Below are 26473 nucleotides of genomic sequence, written 5' to 3'. Positions count from 1 at the left end.
CCTTTCTCCTTGGCGCTGGGGAGTCTTTGTTGGTGTGCTGTATTTGTGGGGGGAAAGTGAAACTGAGGGGAATCCAGAGGAGATCAGCTGGAAAGATGACTGGAGGAGTTTAGGGAGCACTGAAAGAAAAATGTTTATTAATAAAAAGGGTGACAGAAAATAGTGTTGGTGGAAGGACTGGTCCCCTTCCCTTTTTCCTCTTATTCTTCTCCCTTTTGCATGCAGTTGTCTTTTCTTCTGTAGACACTCGTGCTGATTTTCATCTTCTGTATGCAGCTACTCTTCTGGGAGAGTGGGGAAAACCATGTGGGGTGGTGTTTTTTCCCCACTTGGGTTTGTTTTTTCAGTTTTTGGAGAAATTAATATCATTCAAAGAGAAGTATGTCAGTGCTGCCATAGAAAAGAAGTTTTTTTACAGTAAAGGTATTGAGGCAGTGGAACAGTTGCTTGAAGAGCTAGTGGATGTCCTATCCCTGGAGACATTCAAAGTCAGTGTAGGTGGGGCTCTGAGCAACTTGATCAAGCTGTAGGTGTCCCTGTTCGTTGCAGGGGACTTGGAGTGGTTGATCTTTAAGGGTTCCTTCCAACTCAAATGATTCTGTGGCAAGTGATAGAAGCGTGTGGCTGTTGGCAAGAACAGGGATGAGCTCACCTTGTCTCATGTCAGTGAGCTGCCTCACGAATACATACCCTACAAATAAGTATCCATCAAGTTGCATGGGGGGAGATTCAGGTTGGATATTAAGAAAATTTCCTCTCAAAGTGTTGCAGCCAAGGGAGGTGGTGGAGTCACCATTCCTGGTGTTGTTCCCAAAACATTTAGATGTTGTATACTAAGGGACTTGGCTTGGGGAAATATTGGTGGTAGTTTGGTCTGGGTGATCTTAGAGGTCTCTTCTAATCTTGGTGATTCTGTGATCCTGTTTCTGAGGTAAAGCAGGGGGGTTGCATGTTAAGTGAGGCTCTTTCCAAACCTTACTCTTTTCTTTGGTTTGATGAGGGTTCACATGGAATGGGTTGAGCCCAGGTTATGGGTGAGTTTTTATAATTAAAAAAAAAAAGTGAGTGTGTGAAATATTACAGGAAGGGAGTTATAGTGTCATTTAAGGCTCACTCTTTCTTCATTGCTTTTCCTAACCTGTTCTTCCCAAGTTGTGTTGTGCTCACCACCACTTTAAAAAAGACCCTTCGCTTACCTGAAGTATAAATCAAGAATCAAGATGTAAGTAAGTTAAACTGTGGTTTGTATTCAACTTGCAGAGTAAAAATATTGTGAGAATGGAGGAAGGAGTTAGCTCGTAGCAGTAGCTATCTAGTTCAAATCTGTTCCCTTGTAGTCTGTTCAACTGTGAGCTTCATAGCCTTTTCCTTTGTAAAAAAAAAAAAAAGTGAATTCATAAAACTGATCAAAACTTGTTGAGTTGGAATTTAGAAAACATTCAGTGTTAACCTTAGTCTGATGAAGGTATTCAGAATTTGAGGGTAGGTACTGATAAGGGGTGCAGTGATCTGTTACGTCTTCTGAAATTGTCTGCAAACATAACTTAGATCTGTGATTTTCTGCAATGTTTGTAACTGTGGGGAACTTTGAATATTAACCATTAGAAATGTTGGATCAAAATGAGTATTTGGTACCTCCTTGTACATGAGAATTAAGACAACGAATAAAAACACAACACAACAGCAAATTGAAAACCTGTTCCCTGTTTTTCCAATTGTTTCATGAGCTGTTTCCTTCATTTTAGCTTTTTTCCCCCCCATAATTTCACTTATGGAAGCTTTGTTTTCTGGTTTAAACTCCTCATCCTGCTCAGAGAAGTCCCTGTTGAAGTAGTTATCCAGCTGAACCCATTTGAGCTACTCTATTTTCACACAAAGTATCTTGATCAGTTTTTACAGTGCTCAAATTTGAGAAGTGAGGCTTTGTCAAGAAGTTGCCATAGGAGTAAATCTAGACAGTGAAACATCCTGCAGCAGTAATGCTGAGTTCATGGGATTACTGACAGGGACTCAGAAAAAGTTTCCAAGAACTGTAGTTAGAAATCACTGTTCTAGCTATGGGAGAGAATACTTCAATCATATTTGAACTGAAAGCAATAAAAAGCTTGATGAAATGAAATGATAAATTGTTGGCTGTAAAACAAGTTAGTCTACATTATGTTAAACCTGCCTTCAGCTTCTTTTATTCTGCCTATCTATTATAAATGAGATTAATCTCATTCCTTGTGAAATGTGGAGAGCCCTGAACAAAGTCGTTCTTCTCAGATGTCTGTAATTCTTCCACCAATAGTTTCCTGAGTTGGTGTCTCTTATGCCTAGAAAAAGCATTATATGCAGAGGAAGAATTGCCAGCTGCAGTTCTTATTGTTATGAGAAACATGTAGTGTACATTTCCTTATCTCCCAGTTGAGGGGAGTTGGATGAAGCCTCTGGGAAATGCATTGTAGAAGACTTCATCTAGTAAAGCAGTTGGGTACACGTAGGTTTCTTCCTATTCTAAGTTAACCTTAAGCTTATATAAAATACTGTTTGAGGCATATTTTGTTTTAAATGCAAAAGCAGATATTTTCTGGTAATGGTGAAGATAACAGAATATTCTTTCAGCTCTTGGATGTATGCAAGTTACATATTATCCTTCTGGCAGATAAAAATCTCACTGGCTCAGGCTAAAACCCAACATCTTTCTATTGTGATGACTTAAGTATGTCATTTGGGCTTTTTGTTTTTATGAAGGCTTCATCTACAGTTACCAAATGTTTCTTTTTGAGGAAGAAATCAAGAAATTGTCAGTACTGCATGCTTGAATTAATTCCCACTCAACCTTATTTTTGATTGTTTTTAGACAAAATGGATTTCCAGTGAAAATTACTTATATCCAGGAACTCTAATAATATTTTCTGTAATAACATCTATAGAAAAGTTGGGAAATTAATTAGAAATTTATTGTATGTACACATAAAGTTAAAGACATGAATTGGAATGCATAGAATCGGGTTTGAATATGGCAGAGTAGATATTAATGATCAGCTAACTTCTGTATTTTGGTCTTGGTTTGGGATTTCCTCTGTGTAATGTCCAAAATCCCTTCATGGCACAATTAAATCCTCTGATGCTCAAGTGCTGAAGAGTAGTATGTGTTAAATGCTGTTAAAATATTTTCTAGGTGTTATGTGTGAGTTTTCCTGCTGGCACTGCTATGCATTTATTAGTGGAGCCTTTTTGAGTTCTTTATTCATTTTGTGTCTTAATTTTTGGAAAATACTTTCTTGCAACTGCATAAACTGAGAATTAATATTAAGAAATCTGTGAGTATTTTAGAAGGGTGGGGATGGTGTTCATAATCTAGAATAGAGGTTGTCATCAGCAGGTGCTGGATGAAGTAGTTCTGAACTTTTATGTTACCTTTCACACAAAGTATTCAGGTTAAAAGGTATCTTTCAGGTCAGGAAATGACAACAACTGATCTATGGAAAACCTTGCTGCTGCTGCAGTCTGTGACTAAATTCATTTTCTGTTTCATTCCAGATCTGCTGCCAAATGCTACGTTGTTATAACTGGAGTGTTTGGTTCATTTTTACTCTGCTAGGAGGAGGATGTGAGAGCGGTGTTTAAAATTGACATTGGTATAGAGATCGTGTTGGCTGCTCAGAGGTGACCTTTGGAGTGTTAATCCTAAGCACAGAAAATTAGTTTAGATTAGTGAAAGTAAATTGAATTTTAGAACACATTAGCACTTCAGCTGTATTCTTAATACAATCAAAGGAAATACTCATTTTGTCCAGTGACAAACTTCCTAGCACTGTAAATCCAATCATTTCAGATTAAAGACCACTTAGAGGTAGATTTGCTGACTTCTGATGTTTTGATTTCTTTTGCAAAATTCTTAGAAAGTTGGCACAATTAGCTTCTGCAGTGTTGTGTGATGTCTTAAGGGAAGGAATTGCATCTGCTGAAATTCTCATTCAGCCCTTGGTAACTCACTAGCTCTGAAACCATTTAATAGATGTTTATATTGAACATTGCTGACCAAATGATAGAACTCTTCAAATCTGTTTCTGAGATGAAATATTTGAGTAGAGTGAGGAGTATTACTGTAAGAAGATGAGACTTTAACACAGGGGCAAGGATTATAGCTTGGGAGTTAAAAGAACAAAGATCAAGACTGCTAGTGAAAGCAATTGAACGCATGTCCTATGAGCATTGGTTTGTACTCTGCTGTTTCAACTGTTGAGCTTAGTAAAGATGCCAGATTTTTTCCCTTCTGCATATCACATTCACAGCTGTAATACAGTGGAAGTGTTTTAGCTTTGAATGTTTTGTCCTGAATGAATGTTCAGGATGAGAGGTAATGACTTTAAGTCATGCCAGGGGAGGTTCAGGTTGGCTATTAGGAAAAATTCTCAGAAAGAATGGGAAAGCATTGGCACAGGCTGCCCAGGGAGATGCTGGACTCACTGTCTTAGAGGTGCTGAAGGAGCATGGAGGTATGGCACTGAAGGATGTGGTTAGTGGGCATGGTGGGGATTTATTGATGGGGAAAAAAAAATATATGGTATTTATGGCTTCACTATTGTTTTGGCTTCGGGTATGAATTTATCAATTAGGTAAACTTGAACTGAAGCATAGCTGGCTTGTTCTTTGGATCTCTCAATATGTATTCAAATTCTAATTGCCTTTCCTACTCGTAGGACAAGTTGAAGTGTTGAGGCCAATGAAAAAACTTTCTGACACTTTCATAGTTTGCTGGATAATGCCACTTTTTCCTGATGTACTACAACTTCTGCTAGTTTCCATTTTAGAATATTTTAACTCTGAAGTGTAGGGAATTAAGAATTCTTAGTGCAAGTTTTAATGTGTGATAGCATGCTTTCTCATTGTAGTGTTTCCCTTGTTTGATCACTGAGTTTTTCTGCAATAAAGAAGCATGTGAAGTCTGGAAAGTATATAGTCTGTTCAGAATGACCTTTAAACTTTGACAATACCTCATTGTAGGATGTAGTATGTAGTGTGTACGTCTGCTCGGAGGTGATGACTCAAAGAAATGAGATATTTGATTAGCAGGGTGGTACTTAAACTATTAATAAATCAGAAAACAGAACTTAGCTGTGTGTGTGTTTATGGAAGATCACAAAATAGATGAGAAAAAATGAGAGACTTCTGTTGGGCCTGAAGAAAGTAGGTGCATATATGAATATATAAGCACAGGTGATAATGTAGACCCCATTAACAAGTATACCCCATTAGCACCTATGTCTTTCCTGTGTTGCTTTTTTGGTAGCTGGAGAGGAATTAGGTGTTTAATGTGATGTAGGTATCCTTGCCTGTCTTGAATCATGCTTTGTACTCCTTGTGGATAGTAGTTAAAAGATACAGAAAGGCATTTTTTATCATTAAGATGCCCATTGCCGTACTTGATCTTGTAATTGTGATGCTGTGTTTGTGACTCTGGTTTCTGTGATGAGTGGCTGACAAACGCAGCCTGGACTACAGTGAACTGTATTGAGGAACACTGAAATCTCACAGCAGTGATACCTGTAATGGGGAGAAAAGAAAATGCAACTGCTAAGCATTGCTGCTTTTACATACTGAATGGATTCTGTGGGAAAATTAGATCCTTTGAATGGGAGCAGTGGTCAGCTGAACTGCTTGTTTTGTGGAACTCTTTCAGAGCTGTATTTTATAGCAGGCTTTTAAAAAATAAATGTGTTGGGCTAATTCCTCCAATGCAAACCACTTGAATATCTAGCAGGACCTGTTACCTGTATTTTTTCCTAATTGTGGTCTGAACATGAGCTGCTCGCCAGGACTGCAGTACCTGTTTCCTACATGTTTTCCAGTCGTCTTCATAAAACTGCACTATCTACATTACACATCAAGATCAAAATGCTCTCACTCTGAAATATTTTGATCCTACTTCAGATGAAATTTAGGCAATCTGGACAAATATTGCTGTATTTTCCCTTTCATTAACAGTGGAATAATGAGCTCCTTCATTGCAATCTGGAAACGTCGTTGCTCATTCTGATGTTGCTTACAAAGTGACTTCCCCATAAAGTGTTAAAAATGTTGCTTTGGAGCAGTTTGGTCTGGGTGAGTTTGTTGCTGAGTTTGGACCAGAGTAGACTTCGGTTTTTCAGTTGTCTTAGCAAAAATGAATTCATATTCAATGAACCATAGATGCAAGTCAGCAAGTAACTGTTGATCAAATAGGGCATTTTCAAGCTTTTTTGTGTTTAGTGTTTGACCAAAGCTTATTATTTTAGGGACTGAATGAATTTTATTTGTCTGAGGATATCTAAGTGTAGATTCTGTCTTCTTTCATAGGATTTTAATTTACCTTCTTCTCCCACTTACTGTCTTTTCTTAACTGAAGAATGCAGTGTGTTTAACTCTTGGCACTGTGTGCATACTAATGTTGATTGATCAGTATTTCAATTAGCAGCATATGGGATGGGTATGGTAAGATGCAAGAAAAACAAAGCGAAGCACGTTGGAGAATATAACTGGCTGTGTGCTTACTCCACATAGCATCTTTGGTGTAATAATAGATGAAAAAGCAGTGGTTACAAAAATAGGAATTTGTCACAGTTGCTTGACCTACTTTGAGGGGCTCAGTTTCTGACCTAGAAGATCCAATTCTTCGAAATATTTCCAGGTTGGTATTTTAGAGTAGAAACGTTAAAAATGAGAGGTACATCTTTGTGTACACACAGTGGTTGAGTTTGTAATTTTGACTTACATTCAGTTTACTTGACAGGTTTCTGCAGATGATGGTCTGAGTTAGCAAAGTCTGTTTTCAAGGCAAATTTTAATTAATTGATAAATTAATGAAGGTAAGATTCCCCAAATAAATTCATACAAACGGGTTCACTGTGTGAGAAAACAAATGAGTTAGTTATAATTCTGTCTTGTGGGGATGCTCAGGGTAGGATGGGGTTCTGCATCAGGTCAGGTCACAAGCACATGCTGTAATCACACCTCTTCTCTGGGATAACGAGTAGCTGATGCCTCTGCTGCTGTATTGCCAAGCTTGACTGCCTTGGCTTTGCTGTTGGTTGGGAACCCTGTGATTGCATATAGGGTTTTGCTAATCCACATCTACACACCTGGTGAAAGTGCTGTATGAAATCAACTTCATAGGAGCTGTTGTGTGTACAGGTAGCTTCTTGTTTCTTGCATGTGAATCTTCAGCCTTCTTGTACTTTTCATCTTTATGCTTCTCTGACCTGACACCTATCAATTGTATAATATTTTAGGGGAAAAAAAACAAACAGTGAATCACTTGGTACTGTCCTGTAATGAAGCCTGAACAGTTGTAAAGGTTGTAGATATCTTGCTTCAGAGAGCAAATAACTTCTTTCTCCCACCTGGAATGACCTATGGTATGATAGGTCATACCTGCATGCTTTATGCTAGGCAACTTCAGCGGGTTTAAGTAATAGAATTGCTTAGGTGCAGGTGTAATGGCACATCTTTTGGTGCTTCTAGAAAGTTTGTAGACCAGGCGCTTGTCATGATTCCCTGCAAAGATTTCCTTTTTAGAGGGGAAAGGCATAAAATCTAAAAACTGAATTAGCGTAAGTAATCTAGCAGTGAAGATTTTAGTTAGTGTAACAAAAAAAAATTGAATATCTTATATTTAAAAAAGACTACAACTGTTTTACAGGAAAGTTGTGTAATTTCAAAACCTTTGCTGAAACTTGGCACTTGAATTAATATAGATAGGTGAAATAGAATTCTTCAAACTGTATCACCTCACAGATCTAAGGCCTTGAAACTTTTTAGAAATTTTCATTCATGCTGGACTATAGTTTTGTAAGTCACTTCTGTGTGTCCATTTTCTCATTCTGTTTCCATACACAGGGCATTAAGTCATTAATTGGTTTAGGTAGTGAGGGACCTCAGAGTCTACTGACCCTTCTTGACCAGGGTACCCAGGAAAAGATCTACTTTCTTATGGATTCCAGTGCCTGACCACTTTCATTTAAGATCCTTTTTCCTATGAGAATTTCCCTCGCTGCAATGTCAGCTGCTTATCATGCTTCTGTTAACCACACAAAAATGTCCAACTGAAAGTAATGTTTATACTTCCTCCCACCTCCCTTTGTCTTCTGCTGATGGAATAAGCCCACATCCTTCAACTCTGGCTGTCCTGCTGAACTTTGGGCTGTCTCCACCTCCACCCATTGATATGGCTGTACATTAATTGCTGTTTAAAGCTTTCCCCCCATGCAAGTGTCCCACCCAGCAGCAAGCTTAAGGTAAAGTTCCTGTTGCTTCCTGCTGCTTTCTTTGAAACTTTGGAAGTGCCTTATCCCCAGGTAGTACTGGTTTTATTGTATAGTACTGCTCATACCACACCCAGTAACTAGCAGCCATGAGCTAGTAGTGTGATGGGTAGGGGTGTGAAATCAGGTTGTATCAAGTGTATAGTGTTGAAAACCATTGTTTGTGCCTCTCCATTATTGATGGGATAGGGTGAAGAACAACACCACACCGTGAGGCTGTTCCTGAAAAGCCAGCCCAGCAGTGTGGATTGCAGGCTGCTGTATTCCCTTCTGCTATATCTGTACTGTGCTTCTTATGCCATGGTTAGCATAAAAATGCCTGATCTCATTGAGGCCTAACTGTACAAGTATTTCTGTACCAAATCAGCATTATTCATGCAAATACTTTCAAAGAAGCTTTTAGGCTTGTTTCAGAAGAGTTACATCAATGATAAAGGCACTTGAGGGTATCAGGATGTACCAGACTGCTAAGCATATGTGCTGATGAAAAGCATCTTCCACATAAAACTTCCATGCATCTGTTCAACCTGCCTTTTGTACAGAAAGAAACTTTTCATTTTGCTGGACTAATTTTGTAGTAATATGCGTTTTGTATCAATTCTTCCCCTTGTTTGCATTTGCAAATTTATTTCCTTCCATTCAAGGCTAGACTTGCCTATTTACTTCTGTTCTTGGCCATTTTCTCCCAGTTGGCTGATATTTCTTCTTCCTAATGTGCCTTCCCCTCTTCCCCCACTCACCAAGTTCATTCACATGCTTTTCACACAAGCATTCATCAATGCTGTGAGGGATGCTTTTCTGCTGCTGTCACAAAGGCTGTTTTCTTCTACATGCAGCGACAGATATCAAGACATGATTTGAAAGCTGTTTTCTTTAAAAACACTTGTACCAGTGTAAAATATCCTCTAGAATGGATGTAATTGTTTAGCAGTCCAAGGTAGTGGATTTAAGTGATACCTCTTTATGACTGACTATATGGCAAATGTTGTGTTTAGGAATAAAGTCCTCACTTTCTAACTTGCATTGTACTCTTAGGCAGCAGTGTGTGTCTTGATGTACTGTGATGCATACCTTTATATTTAATGTGTATTTCTGTCAGATAGCCTTGCACAAAACTTCTTACTTTATTCCTTAGGTGGCAAGAATCAAGAAGCTTCAGGGCTTGGTTTTAATGGACAGCTCAGAACATAACTATTGCTGAGCAATATCCTCACCTTGTCTTAACACCTAAAGTCATCATCCAATAATAGATAACCATGCCTTAAAAGTGAGGTCATGAATGCCTGTAGTCATCTGTTTTACTTGTAGATCAAGGAATGGCTAATCTCTCCATCTCACATTTTGAATGTGGAAATCATTTCCTGCTTGCTTCCTTTTAATTATTAAACTTGTAAATACCAGCTTTTTCAGTTCTGACTCTACTAGTTCAGAGTTTACAGTAGGTGTGTGTTACCTGCTTCTTGTGTCTGAAGAAAGTCCTGCCTGCCTGACTTGATAGCAGAATAGAAAAACTTCCATCTTTAAAGATTAAATGTTTGCGTTCAGAATTAACTGGAATCATCAGGATCTGCTTAAAATCTTAGTAGATCACAGATAGGACTTCAGTCTTGATCCATATTGAAGTATGGCCATTGGGAAGGCTTTGAGTCTGAGCGAAAATAACTGCTTTATATGTGGGGTGGTAATAACAGTGAAATGTCATCAGTGCTTCTGTTGAAGGAAGTAAAAACTTAGTGCTACCAATCTGTGTTGTATCAGAGTTGAATGTAAATAGTTGTTTCTGCTTTTGTTTCTGTAGCATTGTGATCTGAAGTCTTCATTCATCAGCATTTGAAACCAAGTTAATGGATTATTCCTTAGTATTACTGGCTACATTATAAGCTGGCTCTGCCTGGTGACACATTTTTGACACTAACAGATCTAAGAGATGAAAAGGATTACTTATTTGAACAACTATATCAGGATTCACTAGATCTTGTTTAACAGAAACTCATACAGAACGACAACTGGATAGCTCTGTTTCAGCTACTCAGCCTTGGTTGTTTTGCTTTGCTCCTAACCATGTTTCTAGTTGCAGCCAGCTTAGTTTTAGGTAAATGAATCTGTCAGCCTCTGCACTGTAGCTAGAGGCTCATTCTTAAACTTCACGTTTCCTCTGCTGCTCTTTTGGAGGTGTTAATTGCATTGTATCAAGACTGAGTAATCTTTCAATTTATTAGTCACATTGAACCAACGGCTAGAGGGGTTCATTGGTCCATTGAAAAGCCAGAAATGGGAGGTTTCATGTGTTACAATTAATTCCAGTCTTCCAGCAAAACTTCATTAAATAGTAACAAGTAAGAGCTCTATTGCTCTTTAAAGTGTTAGATAACTTGAAGCTGGGAGTTATTAGTCAGAGGTAGCATAAATTATTCTGATGCTTCTCTTCCAGGACCTTGTAAGGCAACTGCAGAAACAATTAAGGACCTGGGATCTTGGCAGCAGGAAGAGTCATATTTGTGTTAATGAGGTTCTAGTTGACTGCTTTTCAGATATTTTTTTTTCTTGGAAAGACATTCAGTTTTCATAGAAAATACTACTTTATAAAGTTAACACGGTGTTTTTTGTATTTCACTGCTTTTTCTTTCTTAGAACTTACAGAATTTTTATTATTGCATTGCAGATTTAATCCAGTGCACAAATGAGATGAATGTGAACATCCCACAGCTGGCAGACAGTTTGTTTGAAAGAACTACCAACAGTAGCTGGGTGGTGGTCTTCAAATCTCTCATCACAACCCATCATCTAATGGTGTATGGAAATGAGGTAATGCAGGAAAATATTTTTGTCTGAGAATGGTTAAAGCACTTTGTTTCTATAAATGTCAGCTAAATCCTTTCACTAATTATTTATTTATTATGAGGAGTTATAAGATATGGTTTAGTAGCTTGTGGTAGCAGTGATAATGGGAGGATGGTTGGACTAGATGATCTTGTAGGTCCTTTCCAACCTTATGATTCTATGATTATTTTTGCCAAAAATTGCGTGAACATGGGCAGAGTATTACATTTATCTACTTAGTTTTTCTATTTCAAAGTTTGTAATGCTTGAATCAAAACTGTATGTTGACTGCTGGAGGTACTTTTTCCTTGGCAGTGTTATTTTAATTACTGAAAATTCAAGGTAACTGATTGTGACCATCGCCACTCGCCTTCTGCAGCAAAGGGAGAATGCGTGCCTGTGGCTTTGAGTGTGGATAGACCAGTAATATTGCATACTGTAGCACAATTAAATGAGTAAAACACCAATTCAAACAGAAAGCAATAAGCTTGTTTTGCTTCACAGTTTGAGTTCTTGTGGGGCCTTACTTCTTAAAATGCCGAGCACAGCAGCTGCTTGGATTTCCCACATCTCAAAAAAATTATTTATCAGGCTTTAATAGAAACATTGTAAGCATTGGTTGGTATTGCAAACAGTCAGTATAGTGTAGTGTATATGAACTTGGGAGTTAAGGGGTTGCTTTAAGAATTTACAAGCACTACTTTGTAGTGAAGACAAAATAATATTGTACTCTGCTCTTGAGGCCCCATCTGGAGTACTGTGTCCAGGTCTGGAGCCTCCAGTACAAGAAAGACAGCTTTTAGAGAGGGTCCAGAGGAGAGCCACAAAGATGATCAGGGGACTGGAGCACCTCCCCTATGAAGACAGGCTGAGGGAGCTGGGCTTGTTCAGCCTGGAGAAAAGAAGGCTGCAGGGTGACCTTACTGCAGCCTTTCAGTACCTAAAGGGAGCCTACAAACAGGAGGGGAGTCAACTCTTTTGAAAGGGTAGATAACAGCAGAACAAGGGGAAATGGTTTTAAGTTGAAGAAGGGAAGATCTAGGTTGGATGTCAGGGGGAAATTCTTTACAAAGAGAGTGGTGAGATGCTGGAACAGCTGTCCAGAGATGTGTGGATGCCCCATCCCTGGAGGTGTTCAAGGCCAGATTGGATGGGCAGCCTGGTCTAGTATGAAATGTGGAGGTTGGTGGCCCTGCATGTGGCAGGGGGGTTGGAGATTCATGATCCTTGAGGTCCGCTCCAACTCTGGCCATTCTGTGGTTCTGTAAAATATGTATATGCACGCTCAGAGGTTTCTCTTGCAGATTGGCTGCAGTGTTTCTGGTCTTGGTGAAATGCACTGAATCTATCCTTTGAAGCTAAGTAAGCCACAAGAGGGCAAACTTCTCATGTTGACATTAAGCATCATTGTGGGGCTAATTGGCACTTTCCAAAATAGTCTCTGTGGTTCTGCTGTGCTTGCTTTTGGAGTCTTACGTTTCATGCTGATACCAATATGATTCACAATAATTTAAGGCGCCATCGTCTGAAATACTTGCCATGTCAAGAATAAAACTGACAAATAAACTTTGATTGCCAGATCTATTGCAGAAGTAACAATGCTAAGTGTGCTTCTTGAAAAGAAGTATTTTGCAGCTAGAAATAGCACTTGGACAGAAAACATGGAAATCACGTTTCATGATTGGGGATGAAACTCCAGTGGAGAGTTGGAGATATCCAGAAGATCATAAAGAATCCATAAATTGCTCTATAAAAAAATTAGGAAGCATTTGATCTTCCAGCTTTTACTTAATTGCTTTGTCAGAGTACTGACTGCATTAGTCTTCTCTAGTCTTTTTTCTGTTTATGCTAATGAAAATAATTTAGGACACATTATATTAATCAGAACTATTTTTCTTCTGTCAAAATGTTATCATGAGTGAATGGTTGTCTGGTTTACATTTGTAGCCATGCTCTAGAGAGTGCTTCATAAGACAAAATGATTTTTCCTACTGACTTAAATCTGCTGCCAGCAACCTGAAAGGTCTTTTAAAAGATGTCACATCATTCATTTTGTGAAACAGTTCAGAACTACGTTGAACTAATTTGAGGTATGCTAAGCACGGTGCTGTGATGTTAATGCTTTTTATGGATTCTTATGTTTATTTAATGCTTAGACCATAAGCAAGTGAACCTTTGTCTCCTGATTTGGTGCTTAAGCTAAGTACTATTTAACCATGTGCTGAGTGAAATTACATGACAGTTTGAAATGAAATAAACTGTCAAAAAGAGAACTGGTGAAACAATTGTGAGCATGTAGAATGTTGATGTATTTGATGGGGAATTTTTTTTTTAGAAGTTTCTGATACATCATGCTGGCTTAAATGAAGTCTTTCAGGCTTAGTATTACAGTTAACTGTGAGTTTTTGTGATAGTTTGCAGACTAGAAATAAATGCTAAAGCCTAAAAGCTGAATTTTATGTATTGCACCATGAGAGCTTCTGTTATTACCTCAGTTCCAATTTGGGGTCAGTGTGGTAAAAGAATTCTAATTGTTCTTTTCATCTAGCGCTTTATCCAGTATCTGGCGTCCAGAAACACGTTGTTTAATTTGAGCAACTTCCTAGACAAAAGTGGATTGCAAGGTAAGGTATCATTTTTGTTAAACAGCAGTAGTGTAATAGTGTGCTGGCAAATACAACTCAGTAATTTTGATGGAACTTGGCACTGGAGAAGTAATTATTGTGTATTTTAGCTCAGAGTGCTTTTTTTTTAAATTTAGAGTGCTGCTATATAGAAGTTGTGTGCTGGAGGAGTTTGCTTTGGAAATCTTCTCTAAGAAAAACTTCCTTAGTTACATAGATCCAAGTTGGTATTCCTGTGATTTCTGAAAACAGTTCTCTATTTGAAGGGATATATTTTGATGATTAAATTTCAGAATCTGTCATAATTGCATGCAGTGTATGAGTGAAATGCACAAACAAAACAGATGTATTTCAGAATTGTTCAAAGTGTCTTACTCATCTTTGAGACTAATTCTATAGGTAAATAAGGTTTTACTGCATTCGGTTCTACTACAGCTCGGTGCAGTTCTGATAATGCATGTCATTGCCTATCTGTTTTTTTTCTGAGAGTTTTCTTCCTTCTGCATTGCTTTTTGTATAGCTGGCTATAATTTTTCTGCGGGTGTTCTAACCCAGGTGTACTGGGTGGTTGCCTGGGGACAGCAGCCTTTTAGTGGCAGCCCAAGGTCTGCTAAATTGAATAATTTTAATGGTTTACATGCTGAATACAATGACATATACTGTTGTTGGTAACATAGGGCAAGCTAACCATACAAATCCAGGTAAAAATAGAATGATGCTGTCTTTGGTGTCTTGCACTTTGAGAGTAAGTGAATTGAGAGAACTGGGCTTGTTCAGCTTGGAGAAGAGAAGGCTCTGGGGAGACCTCATTGTGGTCTTCCAGTACTTGAAGGGAGCGTATAAGCATAACAGGAGGGGGAATGGCTGTTTATGTGGGTGTATAGTAATAGGACAAGGGGGAATGGTTTTAAACTGAAATGGGGAGGTTTAGGTTAGATATTAGAAGGAAGTTTTTCACTCAAAGGGTGGTGACACACTGGAACGGGTTGCCCAAAGAGGTTGTGGATGCCCCATCCCTGGAGGCATTCAAGGCCAGGCTGGATGTGGCTCTGGGCAGCCTGGTCTGGTGATTGGTGACCCTGCCCATGGCATTGGGGTTGAAACTAGATGATCATTGTATAATTCAGGCCATTGTGTAATTCTGTAATTCTATGACTGATAAGTAATAAGCTTCTGAAACATCTTTTAAACTGTTTTTTAGGCTATGACATGTCAACATTTATCAGGCGGTATAGCAGGTACCTGAATGAAAAGGCGGTTTCCTACAGACAGGTGGCTTTTGACTTCACAAAAGTAAAAAGAGGGTAAGAACTGATTTTATTTTTAATTACCTAGTGTTTTTTGTCATCCTTTTGTAATTGAAGTGGGGAACATCAGTTTTGGTTACATGTCAGTGCTATGTGCTTAAGAAAATATTAGTGAAGTTATCTAGTAGCATCCGGTTTTCTCACTTATGTATGTCCCAGGACACACAAAGGAACAGAATATTTTCCTTGGGTGACTGTAATGTTGCTTGTTGTAAACTTTGAGTTTAATGTATAGAAATGGAAGAAGTATGCATCAAACACATCAGTACTGAGTGCTGTGAGGAGAAACTAGTCTCTTGAGACTAGGTACACATTTTATGTGTAAAATCACAGTGCAGCGCATCAGTAACCCAGGTAATGTGTGTGCCACTGATTAGGAAATGTCCTTCATCAGGAGTGCCAGAGAAGGTGGACAAGGATAGAAAGATTTTCAGCCATCACCAGTACTTTGTCTTACACAGCTGTTTTTCAAGTTTAAAAACAGTTTTACATTAGAGCATCCTTTGTCATTCACAGACAGTGTAGCAACTTACTGTTGCTGAAACTTTAGCACCCACAGGAATCCAATTTAGAACTGTTAAGTTGGGCATTAACCATAGTAGTGGACTGCATAGTGCTCCCTTGCAACACCATCCAAATCCCATAGGCCTCATTGTTAAAACAGGCTCTGCAGTATCAACCTGTGATGATAATCCCCATATTCCTGTTAATCTTTTTGCATTAGGTGATGATGGAAGTCCCAGTGACACAACTCTAAGTCATTCCCACACTCCAAGTCTGTGTGTGGTCTGGTGGCTGCAGGTGCAGTAGATGCACTGGATACACCAGAGGTGCACAGTTCTTTTGTAGTCAGATTTTAAGCCTACAGCAGTGTGTGCCTGAGGGTTCTTCCAGGAACAGCACAAACAACTGCTTTGGGGCAGCAGTCTGTTGGTTCCACACCTCGGCTTTTGTTAGGGCTCTGCACACATGCCCTGTCACACGAAGCTTATTGCAGTTGCTGTTGGCTGTCAGGAGGGAGAATAATTCTGGAGGATAAAGCTGAAAAGAGCCAGCTCTCTGCTGCCTTCCAGTTTGGAGAGCAGCCATGGCCTTTTCTGTGCAGATGCACTGGGAGACTTGCACTTCCAGGAAACCTTTGGTTTGCTCTGTGCATGCAGATGAACTATAAGGCTGCCTGATTTGTCTTACAGCAGTTGTTTGTTGTCACTGAGGTGATTTAATCTCTTTCTTGGTTTTGCTTTTTTTATATTTTTATTAGTCCTTCAATGCATTTTTTAAAGTCTAGCAAAATAAGTCTAGTCTGGTCAATTAATAAATGACCAGATATTGATAGTTTGCCATTAAAAGCAAGACTCTTGTAGTCTTTGCAATTCTTCTAGAAAAGCATGAAATCACAATATCTTGTTTGTTTTTCTTTCTCTTTGCTTTCATTTGAAAATGATCTAGGCTGACATGAAATAATAACCAGATGATTAGAAAAAGCATAGATAAAAACAAACTTCAGGAAAAAAAAAACTTCATTGTATTTGTTGGGTTTTTTTTACTTGATGTAACATAACTGAGATTTCTTAAATATCACTTTCATTCCCTGAGTAATTTGTCTTTGAACAAAACATGATTCCAAAACTATTGCTCTTGTAACACTGCAGTTATTGTATTGTCTAGACAGCATTCTTAAATGTCGAATACCTGCTTTGTATGACCACACAAATTTAAGTATTTTCACTGACTTGCTTTATTTTCTATATTCTGTTTCTCAGTAATTGCCTTCAGAATTCACTTGAACTTTCTTTTGTTTTGCTCGATAGGGCTGATGGAGTAATGAGAACAATGAGCACAGAAAAACTCCTAAAAACTGTACCAATTATACAGAACCAAATGGATGCACTTCTTGACTTCAATGTAAGTTTAGCAATGTGTACAACAAATGCAATATGTTTGATGTGCAAAAACTGTAAAATATGCTAAGGTTCAAGGACTTGAACTTGCTTCTGTGTTCTTCCTTTGTGTCTGTGTTTCGTGTAGAGCCTGAAGAGCAAAATACATTTTGTTCATAGATGATATCTCAAGAAAGCAGGAAAAAAAAATGATGCTCAGTGCAAGAAAATCCTTTGTCTTTAAGTGTTATTAATCACGTGCATTATGTAATACTTGTTTGTACATGTGAAAGTCGATTATTTCTTCTCTATGTCTTTTTTGCTACAGTAGTTAACATTAATATTAGTTAACAAAAACGGTTGCCAAAAGGATAGAGTTTTTCTGCTGAGAAATGCGTTGTTGATTTACTCTTCTGCTCATCTTCTATTACTGGCCGATGAGAGCATGATTTTGGATAGAGTACTGAAGTTCAACTCTAAGTTTTCCAGTAAGGGATTGATTCAGTCAAATTAACTTTTTTTCTGATCTTTCTAGGTCAATAGCAATGAACTTACAAATGGTGTAATTAATGCTGCCTTCATGCTTCTCTTCAAAGATGCCATTAGACTGTTTGCGGCATATAACGAAGGGATTATTAACCTCTTGGGTAAATAAAACTGCTTTCTGCAATGCTTAATTCTGGGGAGGGAGCTCAGTAAACCATTGCAAATATCTGCTCTTTTTAAAGAAATTGAAATAATGTTATTGTAAAACACCAAAATATTACAGATTTCCCCAAGTCCATGTGTTATATATAGGGATCAGTAAGTTTCTGAAAGCTAAGTCAATTTGAGATTTTTTTATTTTTATTTTTTTGCAATATTGCTTTCTTTGTCTCATCCTACTTGGCAAAAACAATCAATGACTTTTCTTTAAGAAACACGATCCTATTTTGTTTATTTCTAAATGCAGTAGGTTATCATCAGTTACAAACTTGCAGTCACGGTATTACTGATTGCTTGGCTTCTGAAGCTTTAGTGTTGGTTGTTTGTAATAATTTGTTGGCTTATATTTCTAGAGAGTGTCATGTATTTAGGGGGAATTGATTTTCCACTTCAGATTCTTTCAGTTGCATGCACTGGAAATACAAGGGAGCCTGTCTAGGAATAATTAAGTTCACAGTAGTGTGCTTGTTCTTGAATTCCGTGATTGAATCTAGCTATCTGATTGCTGTCACATTGCTTGCAAAATGGAAAGTAAAACCCAGAATTAGCCAATGAAGGATAGTCAAGCTCTCAGTCTTGAGTCACGGACTGGTTCTTTTCTCTTAGTAATAAGACTTGCATACAGTTGCTTTCATTCATGTTTTGACTGAAGCTCAATATAGAAACAAGCCTGAAAGCACTATTTCAAGAAGGCGGGGTGGAACCCTCCACTTCCAGCACCAGTATTTTGCAATCTGTTGCATGCCACTGTTGTAGGCAGTGCTATAAAAAAAAAAGGCATCAGTCTTACAGAAAATACCAACATCTTGCCTGATAACTGGCTGTTGGTATAGAGTAGATTTGTGATTGTCATACCACGAAATTGCCTCTTTTTTCCCACAAGAAAGGAGACCTATTCTTAGACCTGACTATCCTCTTCAGGGTACTTATGAATGTGGGAGATCTAGTACCTACCAGGTAAGGTGAAACTGCATGCAGATGATCATTAGTTCATGTTCAGTGGAGCTTTTGTCATTTGGTATGAGTTAGGCACAGTGACTTCTGCAGTTAACATGGTGAAACAAATCTGCAGGCATTTTCTGTTTGCCTCATTTTGTATGCTTCTACTTTGAAATATGCACGGGAACACTGCAGGCTATGTGATTCCTTATTTAATGTGCATGCTCTTCCTGCTTTTAGAAAAGTACTTTGATATGAAAAAGAACCAGTGCAAAGAAGGCCTTGATATATATAAGAAGTTCCTCACTAGAATGACACGGATTTCAGAGTTCCTCAAAGTTGCAGAGGTAAACCATGTTCAGCCAAACTTCACCCTCTATTTCACAGAGCTGATTTTTTTTCATAAACCAAATACTGCTTCCTTTCAGGTGAATTTCATTCCTGTCTGTCTCTGTCCTTGTGATTAGATCACTGGAGGACTGCGTTGGAAAAACCTCACTGCAGAGTACTTGCAGATCTGCACATTCTCCTTAAGCAAAAGATAAATTAGTTTTTTAAAACTTCATTTCTTGATATTGGTAGTAGTCTTTGGTCTACTGCTTTCTATATACTCTAGTTTGCAATCCATGATTCTGTCAAGTTTCAAATGAAATAAGTTTAACAAATAAGAAATAGTGATGTGTAAGTGTGTTTTAGTTATCTCCTGTAGTTATTTAACTCATAGAAGAAAAATCAGTTACCTTGTAAAATGTTTTTTAATGTCATCTGGCGCATTCTGAAGCGTTGTTGAATTAAGAAATCTCTCATTTCTGACATACTTCTGCTGTTGCTTTTCTTTACTATTCCTAATTTTTCAGAAGGTAAGCTGTAAAACTTTACATTTGTCCTTTCAGTTGGTAAGAATATGAAACTTCCTACTGTAAGAGTATGTACATCCTGCTGCAGACCATTGTTTGATGTACACTTTAGAAGACAGCAATAGCTTTTAAGGAAAGCTGCTAAAACCTTTGAAGGTGCTTTATTTTAGCAATTACATATCTGTATCAGTAGATCTCAGAGCTTGCCCTGTAATTTATGGGACAGGCAAGGTCTCCAGCCTTACAATTCTGGAATGCTTGATTCTCGTTCAGCTTTGTTTCCAAGGCTATGTGTGTAAAAATGTCTCCAACACACCTACTTTGAAAGTGTGTACGTTAAACAAAAGACTATACTAATTACAACCAACAGTTACAGAATTCAGTTTATCGAGATTTAAACTGTATATGGAGTTAGGCTTTTTATTTGACCACAATTTAATGTTCTTTGCTTTTTGAGCATCACTGCCTTTACTAAATGCAAACAGGTTCTAAAGCTTATTTGTTTTATTACAGCAAGTTGGAATTGACAGAGGAGACATACCAGATCTTTCCCAGGTAGATAAACCTATTATGTATTTGTCATTACATGTCAGTTTTGATATTGCATAATCAGAAAGACTTGGCATTATAGGATTCACTTATGCTTTCCTCTGTATGTTGTCACCAAGTTATTTCGAAGTTTATGATTAAATCCAACCCCTGTCAGAGCCTGGCTTTCATTTCCAATGATGTTATTGTAAAATGTTAGAGGTCACTTATTTCATACTCTAATTGAGTTTTGTGACAATATAATTTCCATCATGCTTGAAAACACAATTTGTTTTTGCAAGTTCACATAATGAAGCTTTTGTGATGTTATATAGGTACAGTTTTTACCAAGCTTCCTTTGGCTACAAGCCTCTAGAAATCATTTCTGAAGGTTTGCAGAATGTGCACATAGAGAAGGACTTGGGGTACAATTTCCTTAGTCTCTAGAAACACTGGCTACTTCTGATACGTTTGCTGTTTCCTAGCTGTTAATTTTAACATCTCTTGACACATTTCAGTACTCGTGAATCATTTTACACAGAGTGAAAGCAGTCATGAGAAAACCTCAGGTTATACTTAAAATAATTAAATATCTATTGGATACCAAGATGTGATATAAGTATTTAGAGTAGTACTAGTCCTTACAATTGTATTCTCTGTAAGTCTTAACTACTGACATGCTTTACCTTAGAGTTTTTTTCCTGTCTTTTCCCTTTTCATAGGCACCAAGTAGCCTTCTTGATGCTTTGGAGCAACACTTAGCTTCTCTAGAAGGAAAGAAAATCAAAGATTCTACAGCTGCAAGCAGGTGCTTATGTTCTTATCCTATACAGTTAAAAAAACACCTTGAAGCCAATGTTAAATTCATTATTTTGAGATTAGATTATAAAAATAAAGTTTGCGTAGGTTTTGTTGAAGTGAAGGCTGCATTTGTAACAATAGAAGAGGGAGTTACATGTCTTGCTGAGTACTTCAGACAATTTCTTCCAGATCAACAGAAATAGAATCTGAAGAGCTGCAAAGATTTGCTGTAGAATCCCTCATCCAGTAGTTCAACTTCTCACATCTAATCTTGAACTTCTGAAGAGAAGCAGTTTTTTTAATTTACTGCCCATAAATCTTTATTTTCTGTTAATAATTAGACTTCTGTAAGATAAGCAGCATTTATCTGTGAATGTCCTTAGACTCTTACATCTCAATTGTAATCCTTTGTCAGAAGCAAGAAAATGTTTCCAGAAGTCCTTAAATTAAAAATGGTTGCTTAAAGTAATTGGAGATTAAGGCATTCACTGGTTCGCAAACGCTTGCTAAAACTCGAGTACAATCTAGAGAAATCCTTTAGGCAAATAACTTCATTATGTTTAAATAAAAGAAGCTTAGTACTGGGGGATGAAGGGAGAAGTCACGCGAAATTAGATAGCATTTCTTTATTGCATGCCCAGACAATAATAGAGTAATATTTTACATGTTCTTCAGCACTGGCATTGGTGAGGTTACTGTATTTTAGAAGTGAAGTATTTGAATTAATCTTTTTTGCACATTCTTAAGTTTGATGATGGATGTCTTTGTGATATAGGTTGCATTGACAATTTCTTAACTAAATCTGTTAAGTTGGTCAACAGTTTGAATTTGGGTCTACGTTGTCAGAAATTCTTGTGTATCAACACAATGCAAGTTTACTCTTTTCTTGTTAGCCTAAGATAAAAGCTTCAGGCATCAATTTCTGTGATGGAGTTCGAAGGGGAAACTTAAGAGATTGAAACCCAAAGCTCAGCATACAGGAGTGAATGATATCTCTTTGTGGTATTTTTGTTTTGTGCTTCATGTAGCGCATCTGAGGGAAACTCATCACTTTGTGTTGTATGGTGACATAACCAGTCCCTTAAAGAATTCAAAAGGAAACTCAGCAGGAGGGTGGATACAGGCAAAGTGTTCTTCACATGTTCCTATCACGTGTCACCTATTAACAGCCTGATTTACTCTCGTCCAATTACTTCAGGGCTACCACCCTTTCCAATGCAGTTTCTTCCCTTGCAAGCACTGGCCTGTCTCTCACAAAAGTTGATGAAAGGGAAAAACAAGCTGCATTAGAGGAAGAACAGGCTCGCTTGAAAGCTTTAAAGGTAGGCATCAGAAATTTTTAACTCAAAACACTTTTTCTGTGCTCTTATTGATAGTTTTATTAAGGCTCTTGTAGGAGCAGAGCAAGAAGCCAAAGTTATACTGAATATGTGCTACTGTCAAAGTGCTGTGGAGGTAAAATCATACATACATATACCACGCAACTTGTGAAGGGTTTGTGAAGTAATGTTTCTGAAGGATTTGTGGCAGCAGTGTCTCCAGTAATTATCTTGTTTAACAAACAGATACTTTACCGTGTGAAATAATTAAAAATAAATATTTAAGTTTTGTTTTACTTGCCTCCAAACTGATATACACAAATGTTTCTGGATTTCTTATGCCAGCTCACTTTTCCAACAGGAGCAACGTCTAAAAGAACTTGCAAAGAAACCTCATACCTCTTTAACAACTGCAGCTTCTCCTGTGTCAACAGCAGCAGGAAGCATAATGACTACACCAGCCATTGATATTTTTTCTACTCCTAGCTCTTCAAACAGGTATGTCTCAGTACTGTTGCTTCACTGTGAGTTGGGGTGCAACCAGAGTATCATCTCAATTTCTGCAGAGGGTACATTGGAGGAGGTTGTTTGGGTGTGGAGTTCATTAGGGATGTGAAAAGAAATGTTCTGTGTGAAGTGGGTAGGAAAATAACCTGTTGCTGTTGGGAGGGGGCAAAAAAAGCAGTGTAATAAGTCTGTCTTCATCTTCTATTTGCAGAATAGTTTCTAATGAAATGCTTACAGACCTTGTAGCTGTTGATAGGCTAGCCAGGCAGCTGGAACTGTAAAAATGCACATGCCGTGCCCCTGAAGAACCTTACAGGTTCATTCATGAAAAGTCAAATAATTCAGTATGGGAGGTCTTAATATTGCAGAACTTGATGTTGGATTTCTAGATATTTGAAAGTTGAGTGGTAACAAATAGTCTGCTAGCCTTTCAGTAGAAGGATAGCCTGAAAACAGGGTTGGAAGGAAAAGAAGCAGGTTCTGCAGTCTTGAGTTGTATCTGGAACATCTGTCTGCAAGAACTTGCGGAGACAGTGTAAGAGAATTTACTGCACACTAATCCTGATTATAGACTAGCAGGAACAGTACGCATAAAGGTGTGAGCTTCATTCTATAAATACTTGTCAAATAAGATGGTAGCAGAGAGCGCAGTGCTTCCAGTACTTCCATGAGTACAAGAGAAGAAAATAGCTCACCAAAGGCATATTTTGCTTTGGATTTGATCATAGAATCATAAAATGCCTTGGATTGAAAGAAGTCTTAAGACTATCCAGCTCCAATCCCGTGCTGCTATGGGCGGGGTTGCCACCCACCAGGACTCCATCTCACCTGGCCTTGAACACCTCCAGCACGTCCAGTTTCTTCTTTGGGCAACTTGTACCAATGCCATGCCACCCTCTCTATGAAATTTTTTTCCTAAACTAATCTGTCTCCCCTATTTTAGTTTAAAACATTCCCCTTGTCCTGTCATTATGGGACCACTTAAACAGGCTGTTTCCTCCCTGTTTTTAAGCTCCCTTCAGGTACTGGAAGGCCACAACGAGGCTTTCCTGGAACATTCTTTCCTCCAGCCTGAACAAATCCAGGTCCCTCAGCCTTTCTTTACAAGAGAGGTGCTCCAGCCCTCTGATATTTCTGTGGCCCTCTGGACTTTATTTAGCAGCTCCACATCTTTCTTGCACTGGCAGCCCTAGATCTGGATCCAGTACTCCAGATGGGTCCTCATGAGAGTGGAGCAGGGAGGCCAGTCACCTCCCTCATCCTTCTGGCCACCCTTCTTTTGATGCAACCCAGCAGGTTGGCCTTTGGGACTGCAATCACACACTGCTGACTCATGGATCGTAAACCTAAAGACGGATTATTTATTTCCTTTAGAATTGTGCAAGAATCTACTTATCCCTTTTTATTTCTTGCTGTTGTTTAAAAGCAGTTAGTACTTGTACAGCCATCCTTCCCAATAAAAAAAACTATTGTAGGAAGTTACTTTACATCTTTTATGAAGAAAATAGCTGAATCATGTGTAAGGAGTTAGAGAATCTGTCAGTGTTGATAATTGAAAAGCTTCTTTGAAATTTGTTTAAATAGCTTAGAGACTGAAATATTTGAAGTAGCAGTATGCATTGAACTAGAAACTTTGAATGCCTGATCTTCCTTCTTACAAGGTCTGAAACAAAAACATTTGATTAAAGCTTCTTCAAATGGCTAGAAATGCTTCATGCTGGAGACAAGAGCATTTTCTTTTGAAGAACAAATGCTAGTTTGTCTTTGTTTAAATTCAGTTGCTGGCAGTATTACTGCAATGAGCAAAGAACAGATTGTACAGCAGAAGCTGTAAACGAAGTGGATTTGTTGGATTGCAAGTTCAGTTGCTTGCTACTGGATGGGATGCCTCTGATTAATCCTTATCGTTAACTTGAGCAATCTTTACTTGAAAATTGTTTTGACTCTTCGTGTTACAAGGCTGTGCTGAACAGAGCTACTTCTTAATAGGGGCAGTGTAGCAAAATATGATTTCTTGATCTCTACTGGAATGAAATAATAAACTGAATAGCACAATCAGTTGAGTCAGCAAGAAGATAGGCAGAAATCTAGAGTGTCTCTTCTAGTCTTTAATCTCTGTGCCAGTCTGTTTTCAAACAATCCTTGGGTGCCCTGATCCTTCAGCATCTGTCCATAGCCATATGTGCCAATCTTGGTTTATTTCGTGTGCTGGAAAGTTCTTGGTGAACACCAATGCTTCAGTTTTATTTATTTAACAACAGAAATTTGAAGTATGAAATGAACTCTTTGCTAGACGATGTTTTATCATCCCTGTTACTCTTGAAGTCATTGTAACAGCTGTATTTAAGACTTCACTCTTAATCTTCATATGTTTCTGGATCTCAGTTTAGTTGTGAGTAGACCAGTAGGTATGTGTGAACTAGTTTTAATTTGCAGCTGATTTTGCTTCAGCAGTTGGCCAAGTGCTTCAAGAGTTCTAGTGTTTTGTTTTCCCCAGAGGTCTTTAATAGCTCACAAGTGTAAGCCAGTTTTTTGTTTCTGAACATCTGATAGTGGACAGGTCTTGTTATGTTCAGATGTAACATTTTGATGCTGTAACCCAATAAAGTGAGTTCCACAGTGCATAGAGCTTCATGAGGTTACTCTAAAAGCTGCTGCAGATCATTTGATCTTGATATGTTTTAACCCTGTTAGACTACGAGGAAGATGGTCGTGTTTTAGACAGCTTGATTTATCAGTCATTTGGTATAACAGAGCTTTCTGCATTTACCCTTTCTTGTAAAACATAATGTGAAATTCAGCAAATTTCATTATTTTGGTTTAGTTGCATCAACTTTTATAACTTCTAATTTGTTACAAAGCTCTCTTTATTGTTGACAGCTGCTAGCATTTGCCTTGCTTTGAGAACCGTGATGCAGTTCAAACACTTGTATTGATTTGTCTTTGTAGCACTTCAAAGCTGCCAAATGATCTGCTTGATTTGCAGCCAACTTTTCATCCTTCTGTACATCCAATATCTGCTGCTCCACAAGTAGGAAGTACCTGGGGAGGTAAGAATTCGGACTTAAAGTTTTCGGTTACTGTGCCTGTATTGCTGTGAAATGTGTGACCAGTCTATGAGGTGTTTGTTCCACAAAAAGTTGTGAAGTTGCAGAGACAAGTTAAGGATAGGGTAGAGGAATAGGGAACAAGTCAGATCAGAGTACAGATTAAAATACAGAAGCATGTGGTTATTGCAGACAATCTTAATTTGAGATGTTCCTTTAGTCATTGACCAGCAAAGTCATCCTCATAACTGCTGCCTTCAAGGACCGTATAGCAAGCTAAGGAAATTAGCTGTGAGAATTCATTTGTGTGAAGATGTCTGTCAGATACTGAACTCTACTGCATTCTGATTCTGAATATGGAATTTCTCAAATCACTATTTTATGTAGACTGTGAAGTTAAATTAATTTTTGTAAAATTTTCGGTTATAATAGGTGAGAATTTGGATGAGACCTGAAAAGAAACAATTGAAACAAATGTATATAGAAAGCATGGCAATCCAGATCCAGGTTTCAAAAACAAAACAAGCACCTCTGAAATACAGCAGGGAATTTTGTATTTAACTACAAAAAGAAACCGTGGCTGAAGATGTGAGGAATGAACTGTTAGATGGTCTTTACTGATACGAGCATGCCCTTAAATCAGGGAGGCAAGGCAAGAGTCTCTGAAGTCATGAATGCTATTGTAAATTAGTTAGAGCAGTTGCATTCATCTCTCTTCTGCTTTGCAGTGTTCCAGAATACTTCTGGTATAGGTAACAGGTACTGGTTGCTCGCACTGTTGGTTATACTGAATGAAAATTTAAAAACCTTGCATAAAGCTTTCTTCTTCATAAATGATGCTTAGTTTCAAA

The 26473-nt window shown here is 38.0% G+C and overlaps 1 protein-coding gene across 3 annotated transcripts in view; it reads left to right on the top strand.

Moving 5' to 3' along the window:
- Positions 1-26473, top strand: part of PICALM (phosphatidylinositol binding clathrin assembly protein) — a 63560-nt gene that overhangs the window by 14650 nt on the left and 22437 nt on the right. For all 3 annotated transcript variants that reach the window (XM_010706174.3, XM_010706175.3, XM_010706176.3), the window contains exons 2-12: positions 10951-11093; positions 13657-13732; positions 14934-15036; positions 16851-16944; positions 17455-17566; positions 18804-18910; positions 19934-19975; positions 20671-20756; positions 21948-22071; positions 22430-22566; positions 25525-25625. In XM_010706174.3, the coding sequence (XP_010704476.1) occupies positions 10951-11093; positions 13657-13732; positions 14934-15036; positions 16851-16944; positions 17455-17566; positions 18804-18910; positions 19934-19975; positions 20671-20756; positions 21948-22071; positions 22430-22566; positions 25525-25625 (1125 nt within the window). The remainder of the gene's footprint in view (positions 1-10950; positions 11094-13656; positions 13733-14933; positions 15037-16850; positions 16945-17454; positions 17567-18803; positions 18911-19933; positions 19976-20670; positions 20757-21947; positions 22072-22429; positions 22567-25524; positions 25626-26473) is intronic.

The sequence above is a fragment of the Meleagris gallopavo genome, chromosome 1, assembly GCF_000146605.3.
Source record: "Meleagris gallopavo isolate NT-WF06-2002-E0010 breed Aviagen turkey brand Nicholas breeding stock chromosome 1, Turkey_5.1, whole genome shotgun sequence".
NCBI classification, from domain to species: domain Eukaryota; kingdom Metazoa; phylum Chordata; class Aves; order Galliformes; family Phasianidae; genus Meleagris; species Meleagris gallopavo.
Note: the sequence above shows the minus strand (reverse complement) of the source record. Positions and strands in the feature narration are given on the sequence as shown.